Below are 10442 nucleotides of genomic sequence, written 5' to 3' on the forward strand. Positions count from 1 at the left end.
TTTTGCAACAAACTTTGCACGTATGGGTAATGGAAATTGTAAATTTAAATACAGAAAATACATTGCCATTTTGAATATTGCATTGCCATTTTGCATATTGCATTTTAAATTGAATTTCGCTAACTATATGCTTCCATAGCCCCGTGTATCATCAGCCTAAACCTCATTCCCATCCGGGTCACGGCACCAGTCTACTCACCATGCTATCTCAGAGCAGGATTTGAACCGGCATGGGAGGCAGGCACACTAACAAGGGCACCAATGACAGCAGCCTCTTGCATCAGACGCTAGCGCACCTCTTGAGATCAGGGGAGTGAGATTTAACTAGCCTCCGTTACATACACTTTTGGACAGTTATGTTTACGAACTCTCTCTGCCTCCCTACATTCATATTTTAAGCGTGATTCACTGGCCAACAGAAGGAAAAAATACTATCTATCAAAAACACTGAAGAGTATTTATTCCCTTCGGTCCATGAAAACACAATAATAAATGACATTTAAAACAGCCTATTCAATCAAACACTCAGATTCTCATTAGTAATTAGCCATACAGATGGGCACACAAACACAAACCTCACAACGTATATCTCGTCTATAGCACCAGCTTGTGTCTGTCTCATTAGGAACTGTTCATGAAATTATTTAGGGGGTCATTACTGCTGCAGAGCCTGTATGCTGAATCACAAAGCAGTAGAAGTCTCTGCTTTCATGAGACAGTATTACAGCACTGGCAGAGGGCCCGGAGTCATAACAGAGATGACCTACTGTCTACTCTACAGCTCAGAGAAAACCTCTCTGCATCCAGATTCATATCCACAAATCAATAAATCATAACTTGTGATTTGGTTACAAGGAGTTTCGGAGAGGTGTGGTTTTGGGTTACGCTAGGGCAAACATTCCATTTTACAAACTTAAACACACAACAAAACTACTAAAACTTTACCTAACATTAAAATAAAAACAGCAAATTTATCAGCAAATTTCTTTTTGGTTGTACCTGAGTGTCTGTAAAGAGAAACACCATGTCCTGGCCTTCCACACCTGCCATTTTGTAAAGTTTACGCAGGTCTTCGTGGAAGCTGTCATAATTATAACCACGGCTCAACTCAATCTGAAAGCAGCGGTAACCACACATGTGAGCAGCCAAACGTGTTAGAGATTGCTTTCCTGTGCCGCCCACACCAACTAACAGGGCATTTCCACGTTCTTGGCGAATCATGCGGGCGATTCTGTTGACAGGGGAAGAGATGAATGGTAAGAAAAGAAGGTCAATTGGGTGAATGAACAAAACATTCCATTAGCAAACCAATCTAGATGCCCAGCCTAAATGCTGAGGTCATCTGAACACCTGGTTTTGTGATCACCAGATGAAAAGGTAAGCTACTTGCTTACCTAGACACGTGTTCAATGGCATCTTGGAAGAACACAAGCTTGGTTTCCTTGGCAAAGGTCGTGTTGTAGTCATCCAGGTAGTCCTGTAGTACCTGGCGAATCTTCTCCATGTCTGTTAGATCCTCATAGACACGGTCAGCCTTGTCTGCTCCAACCTGAACAGCGTTAATTCAATAATTTAATAAAAAAATATATTAATTAAGCACTGTCATTAAATCAAAAAGGACCATAATCAAAAAGACAAACGACTGTTCTAGCTAACTATCTTTATACGAGTAACTATACTACTGTATTAAACAGTTAAATGTAAAACACAGAAAGAAAATACAAAACAGTGACAGACTGTCAGATGCAAAAAGATCACGACAATCCCCAAAATACTTTTACCTTGATGAAATCTCCAAAAATGATGGGCTGATTCACAAAGTACATTGGCTCTATGTTTATGCTGAAATATTTACCTGTTGGACAAGCAGTTCAGGACATTAATGTTTACTGTAGCAAAAGGATGACAGATTGGGGGCAAAACAAAAATAAATAGATCACTCTGACAAGTGACACTGCAAAACAAGGAGAATTATAATATTGCTTTAATCTGACCCACTTTCCTCTATCTAAAAAGTTTAATTTCTTAAAATAATAATAATAAACCTGCTTATTGACTTTTTTGGTCAGTAAATACATTTCAAAATATAATGTATTATAATATTCAATTATTTTATCTATTACGATGTCTGGACTATTAAGTTTCTGAAGATTAACAGTGAAAAGGATTCAAGGGTCAGATGCTTACTGGCCATCTCTGAGATCATGGTATGGAAGTAGGTCTTATCCTCGTTGTTGATGAGTCGATCGTGGAACACACGCTGACACTCGTGACAGAACAAACGGAAGATCTGGGTTTGATCTCTCACTGTAGTTGGCTCACACTGCAACATACCTGCACAGAAACACACACACATGCAGAAGCAGAGAATGATTATGATTTTCTTTAACATTCAAACAGATTCTTCATTATGTCTTTCATTTCATAGCAAGAATGCCTACTAGTAGAAAATCAATTCTGAGTCTACAGATCAATGAACAGTAACAGATGAACTTGTCTGTGACCTTTGGTTAATAAAAAACATAATCAGATGGGGGCTGTGCAGGTTGGTTTTAGTTTACATTGACAGTACCCCTATTGAGAGTCTATAGTTCAGCCCCTGGGCGAGTCCTAAACCATAAAAGAACATTTTAACAACTCACAAAATGCCTATTCAAATTAAGAGAAAGCATTTTTATTGCTCATTTAAGAGCTCCAAAATGAAAGAAGCTCTTTACAAGCCTTTGGTGGATTTAAGCAACAGATGCTAAAGACCCTGGGTAAAATTGTTAAAAGTTGTATTGTTTTGGATGAATTGTGATTTTGGCCAGGTTTTAAATTATTTGAGTACAATATATAAATGACAGTCTTTGTAAATTCTTTGCGATTGTCCTCCTGCCTTAAATGCCCCTGTAGGTACATATGTCTTTGTTCATTTGTGTGTGTTTCTTACCCTGGACACATTTAGAGAGGTCTCTAAGGTTAAAAACGTAGTGGGATTTGGCTGGTGTAGGCAGCAGGTCTACACTCATACGATGGTAGATCTCAACAGCAGCATCCACAATGCTGTCAGATGCCTGCTTCACCGCTGTGGGAAACTCAGTGAGGAATCCACCCAAAATTGCCTGTAAACATGCACATACAAGAATAGTCAGTGTGAACAGCACATGTAGAACTAGGCAAGGCAAGGCAAGGCAAGTTTATTTATATAGCACATTTCATACACAATGGTAATTCAAAGTGCTTTACATAAAAGAAAATAAAATAATAATAAAATAAAACAAGGAATTTAAAAACTTTGAAAATGATTTAAAAATTGATTTAAGATTAAAATGAATTTAAAACAGTTAAGAATAGAAAATGATTATACATAAAATGTAGTGCAATCAGTTCGGACGTTGCACAGTGCTCATTCAATAAATGCACCGCTAAACAGATGAGTTTTGAGTCTGCATTTAAATGTGACTAATGTTTTAGCACATCTGATCTCTTCTGGAAGCTGATTCCAACTGCGGGCGGCATAATAACTAAAAGCGGACTCCCCTTGTTTTGTGTGAACCCTTGGTATTTCTAACTGACTCGATCCTAATGATCTTGTTAGGATCTAGAGACGTAACTAGGGACAGTAATATTTCTAAGCGTGAAATGTCTGAAGACTTTTGCCACAATGGACAGTTCGAGCATTGACCAGTATTTGCCTGCTCAGGCTCATTGGAAATATGCAAAACTCAAGAAACGTACCTATCTGTATGAATCACTGCAGTTTCAAGTTGAAATGAACACTAGAGGCAGCACAACTCTGACAACTTTTGTTCCTTTTCACACAGTAAGATTTACAGGGCCAGAGTTATGATTAAGAAAGCCTAATTTGTTGCACAATTCCTTGCACAATATTATGTTATGACATAATTTTAACATACTGTGAAATTTCAAAACTGATACTTTTGAATGTTAGTGTCACATGTACAGCTTCATATGTATGGGTTTTCTAATGCAGTAGATTTATTCAGTAGCTCACACAATACGGCACTGCACTTGTGAGGTGAAGCACTCTGGTATGAATTCTGTGAAACTACAGTTTGACAAAACAGCTGAAATCCGTATAGAAGGAAATTAAAATAGCACAGTTGCATCAGCGAATTTGTTTTAATATCACTTTTGCATTCAAAAACAGTGGGGTAGGTTTAGGGTTGGTTTTGGTATAGGGGGTATTTCCAACACGATAGAGCATTAACCTTTTAGCGACACTCCCCAGACTTTTGATCTCTGAACCATCATAATACAGTACATACCTGAAGCAACATAATAAAAACACTGCATATGTGACTGTACCAACGTAATAAAAACATGGCCACGGTCACGTATTGAACCCGTGTTCAGCGCCACTCTCTGGACATTTCAGTTCAGAACCATGGACAGCTACAGGTCTCATGCTGTAGTTTCAGAACCCAGGACAGCTCCGTTCCAATACCTAATGAGCTACTCTGCAATTAACTTTCTATATAGGAAGCTACTAGAGATGTGGAAAACGGCATATTTTAAAACTCAACTAGCCGGTGGGTTGTCTTAATGAGAAAGTCCAATTACACCAGTGAAGGGTCATGTCTACCGAACACTATTCAGATGCTTAAGGGATTCTTAAGGGTTATTCACATGATACATATTCAAAAACAACTAGACAGACATGCAGCATCATGGAACAGAACAGAACCTGTCATGTATTGTTAAAGGAAATCAGAATTATTTTGAATTTATTGTTAAAGGTGATTGCAAAAGTGGTAAAAAAAAAGAAAAAAAAGTTATGCTTTGATTGTTGTAGTGCCTGTGTTTTAAAGCAATAGTTCACCCAAAAAATGAAAATTTGCTAATATTACCCACCATTAGGCCAACAAAGATAAGTTTGTTTCTTCATCTGAAATTTAGCATTACATCACTTGCTCATCAATGAATCCTCTGCAGAGAATTCAAACATCTGATAAAGATATTACAATAATTCACAAGCAATTCATATGACTCCAGTACATCAATTAACATCTTGTTAAGTGAAAGCTGTGTTTGTAAGAAACAACCCCATCATTAAGGCTTTTCACTTTCAACGGTTGTCCCAAGCCAAAATATGAGTCCATACTCCATAACACTTCCTCCAGTGAAAAAAAATCTATTCCCCTTTGTCCTCTCACATCAAAATCGACCAACATGTCTGTTTGTATTTGTTTCCACTTGTAAGCAGTGCTTGATCTGTGCATTTTTCTCTTCTGATTCAGATGAGATGACTTTTTACTGGAGAAAGTAATATGACAGGACTTGTTTGATGGCCCGATGTTGAGTTGCTAATTTTAATTTTTGGGTGAACTGTTCCATTAAATTCAATGAATTCAAAACTGCAACTTTTCTGAAAGAATTTTAGCTCCAGTCCAGACAGATATAAAAAGACTTTGACATCAGCTTGTTGTTGATATAATGCAACACTCTAGTAAGTTTAAGTGTTGAATGAAATACTAATATGCTTATCAATACTTTTTTTCAACTCATCCGCCTATGTTATGTCGCCTACTTTTCAAACACCCGTAAATACAAGTAAAGCATTCTTTCAGCATTAATATACTGTCTAGGTAGGCAGCTCAACAGATTTTGGAACACATTTTAAGTCGGCTCAAGATCATTGCCATTTTCTAAACCAATGGGCTGATTCAGTCTTTGATGTCTCCAGAATCATCAGGCACAGCATGTATCAGCTTTAAAGTCAACATGGTGAAACAGCTTTGGCAACCCTTTTACTGTCATACATATATGTGACATAATTACGAGTGAAACTGGATATTCAACGAGAAAAATGTAGGCCAGGACTTGATTTTATCCAGAGGGACATGACTGGATGTTACATAGCCAGGTGGCTGGAGGGGAAATCATAATGTTAACTAAAAAGAAAAGCTGCTTCAGATGCAAAGCATTTATTATATTTCGACATGTTTATTTGGAATAACATGTACCAGTGAAATAAGTACAATAAGACCGAAAACATGTATTAGGAAAGTAAACGGGTCAACTGTGATTTCATGTTAATTTTAAAAGTAAAATGTTCATTCAAAATGAGTGCTACCATATGTCTGACCTTAAAAATCTGCTTGAGGCTCTGCTCAGAGGGCGTTGGGAGGCACAGCATGCTGAAGTGGCGGATAAAACGAGGGGTCACTGGGTTGCGACCTCCACCAGGAGGCGCACAGGCTGCAGCTATGGTCGTATCCTTTAGGGAGGAGAAGCAAAGAGAAGAAGGTGAATAAGTGCATAAGAAAAAATATCCAAGGGACATCATTTAACTTTTTTGACACTTCCACTAATCTCATCAAACCCTTACTAGAAGAAATGTATGTAATATTGATTAAAACCCAAATTAGAATGAGACCATTCATGACAGCTGGAAAATTAATGACCAATTACTCTTCAAATGACAGAAAAATCATTCAGGAAATGTTGCTGTGTCAAATTCAAAGCAGAGTCATATTCAGCCACCAAAGAGCTACACTAACCCAGATGAGTTTCTCCAAGGGCAAAACTCATTTGAGACTCACAAATCATTCTTTTAATCCTCAGCAGGTTCTTTTCTCGTCATATTTCTGTCTTTTATTTATCATAACTCATATTTGAGATATATGAGTATTGAGGTCAACTACATCTCAGATCACCATATTTCTCTGTAACCTTTCCAAATCACATAATTGTCCCTGTTTATATTATGCAATTGTATCTTTGTTTGTACGTGAGAGATAGTGAGGCAGAGAGTGAGAAAATGTTCAACGATTAAAATGCTTGATAAAATTGAAATGTGGTCCCTGAGGTTTCTGCACAAACTACTGGTCTCACAGCAGATGCACAAGATTAGGAATGGAAATCTTAAGGAAAGTAACAATTCTGATTCCTTAATGATTCAATTAATGACTTTTTCAGTACACCCCGCCCCTGACCCTCAATAATAAATCCTAATTATATCAAAACATATATATATACTGTATATATATATATATATATATAGAGAGAGAGAGAGAGAGAGAGAGAGAGCTATATCAAAAACATGCTTTTGTTTATTTATTATAAACAATACCGGTCATAAATAAGTAACAGTTTTTGATTTCCTACCCTGGCCAGTGACGTGAAACAAGGACAAATCTTTGAATATCTCTGAAGGAATCATGACACATGATTCAATTTTTTATGTGTAAGTGTCTGTTGCTTACGTGTATCTCCTTCCAGAAGAACTTTTCTCTGTCATAGAAGCCATGGAAGTCCTGGAACTGTCTGAGCAGCTCTATAGGGGGCTGAGAGCCATAACTGTCAAGTTTTGGCATGTTCAGATCATCCACAAACACCACAATCTTTTTATTAGCAGGAGCACCTGAAATACATAAACACACAGATTGTTTTTTTGGGGGTTTTTTGTATGATGGATGATGATTTTCAGTATGGCGATTTATACAACCACCCAAATCATATCTAATGTCCCTTACCAAGTATATTTTTTCTCTTCTTCTCCAGTTTTGACTCAATGATCTCTTGAGTTCTAGCTGATGAAGTTTGGGCTGAGAAGTTGATGTAGACGGGGACATAACCTGCCTTCTCCTGCACACTGTTCAACAATGCCCGTGCCACCACAGACTAAAATGCACAATAAGCCTAGTAAGAAATTTGTAGTGATGAACTACAAATTTACATCACATTAAACACGCACCGCCTTACCTTTCCCACTCCAGTGATGCCCGTAAAGAGGACAGAGTGATTGACAGATAGCAGTTTTTCCATCAGGTATCCGTACCTCACCGTGTCTGTGGTGGGCACCATCATCTCAAAGAAGGGCATCTCACTGTTATAACTGAAGCAGGGAATGATCTTCTCCCATGGCTCTAAACATTTAGCATCAAAGTTCATATACACACTCCATAAATCACCTCCACTGGGCAACTGTTATAGAAAAAGAGAGTTTTATTAAAACACAAAATTAGATGTTTAGCAAAATGTCCTAGTCGCTCTTTTGTATGAAATCAAAGTACACTATGTTTAAGAACCAACCTACCTACCTACCTATCTACCTACCTATCTATCTACCTATCTATCTATCTATCTATCTATCTATCTATCTAGGGGTCTTCTGGTTGATTGCTTTGCAGTGGCCAAAGTCAAAAGATTGCTATGATATTCTGGTCTCTGAATATTGCTTGGGTCCTTCAGAGTAACAATCATAAGGGGGTTTGTTTATGTATAATCAACAGTAATAGCAATGCTGTTAACCCACTAGACTCTGAGAATAGAAAATAAATATATTTTTCTTCTGGAGTCTTTATTATAAGAGCAGGTTCTAGCACCCTTGTTCATCTCAAATTCACCACTTCCTTTTCTTCTGCCCTCCACTCCTCCCCTCCTCCCTTGCTCATTCCGTCTTGCTCTGTGGAATACTAATAATGCCACTCTCCACTGCATTCCGACCTTCTGAAATAAATACCACACCTTCCCTTTATCCTTATTCAAATGTCTGGGACATATTGTTTTCCTTCAATCTATTTCTCATTAAATATTCCTAAGGTCACATTTAAAAATGTAACAGACACATGAGACAGAGAAGACATAGCTGTCTTTATAAAAAGAATTTAACCAGTCAGGTGCTATATATAATTTACGATGACCTCTGAGTCAGGTTAATGTGCTCTTTTCAGGGTCAAAGCCCAGAGGAGGTTTGTAGTGGCTTCAGTGTTCCACATCAGTTATTAAACAGGAATGGCTAGCTACTGTATGGTCACTGAGAAAACATTATAATGGGACAAGAGAAGAAAAAAAATCATTACCTTTTGGATTATGTAAAATTATAAAAACACAATGGCTGCAGATCTGTGAAGAACCAAACCTGTTCCTCCAAATCTTTTAACACATAATGGTGTCTTTTTCTGAACAAAACGCTATGAAGCTGATATGATTGTCATAAATTATGACAATAAAAGAGAAAGTCCCCATTACTGTGTGTTTATTGATACAATTATCCATAAATGTAAGCATACTTAATCAAAATGATCTGAGGTATATTTCAGTGTACATAAAATGTACCTTTGCATTACCGTTGCCCTCAAACTGCTGCCTGACGAATGTGTCGAATGTGTCCCAGTGGCTGTCAATCAAATTTCCCCCCAGTGCCCACAGGTAGCAGAAAACAAACGTCTGACACAACATACTGTTCAACTTACTGGCCTCCTGCAAATACATACACAAAAAAGCACACACAAATTTAAAAGAAAGCAGACAAAGCAAACAGTTGGATACCATCATACTGCCATTTCTAGCAACTGCAGAACTACTATACATCGATATGAGTGTGCAGTAGTTTTTGGGTCTGAATGTTCTGAACTGTGCCAGTCCAGGGTTTTGATTCATGATACTCAACTTGCAACTCTAGTTCCCACTCCTCTCTGCATCCTTATATCTCAGTGAAACCTAAGATATGCTTATGCTTAATGGAGTAATGGAGCAGGAAAGCATGTATGTCTGTACTTAAATTGGTTTATATATTGAACATTACTTTTTCAGTAGGTAAAAAAACATTTACATAACATTATTAATAATTTGATTTGTCTCAGTACAGTAACAGTATAAAAGCCATTTAATATCACAAAAGACATTTGTCTTTATAATATAACACCTTTTTTCCCACATAGTATATATGGGTCTTTGTACATGTGAATATATAGCATTTATATTTTAAGTAGGGAGTCATTTGAAATGATTTTTGTTATGTTTTTTAAAAAGTCTATTGTGCTTACCAATGCAGTATTCATTTAATCAAAACTACAGTGAAAACTGCAATATTGTGAAACATTATTACAATTTAAATAAATGTTTTCTATTTTAATATATATTAAATAAAATTTATTTCTACTATGGCCAAGCTGAATTTTAAGCAGCCATTACTCCAGCCTTCAATATCTCATGTTTCTTTAGAAATCATGATAGCATGCTGATTTGGTGCTCAAGAAATAGTTCTAATTATTATCAATGTTAAAAACTTTTTTTTAAACCAAGACATCTTTTCAGGATTCTTTGATGAATAAAATGTTAAAAAGAACAGCATTTGATTGAAATATTTTTTTAACATTATGTCTCTTTTGATCAATTTAACGTTTCCTACTCCTACCTAAATAAAATTATGAATTTATTTATTTTATTAGTAGCAGTGGTGTAATGTAATGAAATAATAATACTTTGTTACAGTACTTAAGTATTTTTGGGGAGTATCTGTACTTTACTTGAGTTTTTATATTTAAGCCAACTTTTACTTTTACTCCTCTACATTTCCTAATTAAAATGTATACTTTTACTCCGATACTTTCCCCCGAAGCATATTCGTTACTTACTACTACAAAATAAAGTCAGTAGTCATAAGAACACGAACTGCAGGAAAGCAGGTTTGACGAATCAGTGGTCTGGCG

General features: G+C 36.7%; 1 protein-coding gene across 1 annotated transcript in view; it reads right to left on the minus strand.

The window, feature by feature from the left end:
- Positions 1 to 10442, minus strand: part of dnah6 (dynein, axonemal, heavy chain 6) — a 78539-nt gene that overhangs the window by 38570 nt on the left and 29527 nt on the right. Inside the window, exons 38-47 of the mRNA XM_016443423.1 lie at positions 9067 to 9210; positions 7711 to 7932; positions 7482 to 7629; positions 7212 to 7369; positions 6092 to 6223; positions 2933 to 3104; positions 2188 to 2334; positions 1782 to 1855; positions 1395 to 1549; positions 1000 to 1231 (exon numbers count right to left, since the gene is read on the minus strand). Of these exons, the coding sequence (XP_016298909.1) occupies positions 1000 to 1231; positions 1395 to 1549; positions 1782 to 1855; positions 2188 to 2334; positions 2933 to 3104; positions 6092 to 6223; positions 7212 to 7369; positions 7482 to 7629; positions 7711 to 7932; positions 9067 to 9210 (1584 nt within the window). The remainder of the gene's footprint in view (positions 1 to 999; positions 1232 to 1394; positions 1550 to 1781; positions 1856 to 2187; positions 2335 to 2932; positions 3105 to 6091; positions 6224 to 7211; positions 7370 to 7481; positions 7630 to 7710; positions 7933 to 9066; positions 9211 to 10442) is intronic.

This window comes from Sinocyclocheilus anshuiensis, unplaced genomic scaffold (assembly GCF_001515605.1).
Source record: "Sinocyclocheilus anshuiensis isolate Anshui unplaced genomic scaffold, SAMN03320099.WGS_v1.1 scaffold85, whole genome shotgun sequence".
Taxonomy (NCBI): domain Eukaryota; kingdom Metazoa; phylum Chordata; class Actinopteri; order Cypriniformes; family Cyprinidae; genus Sinocyclocheilus; species Sinocyclocheilus anshuiensis.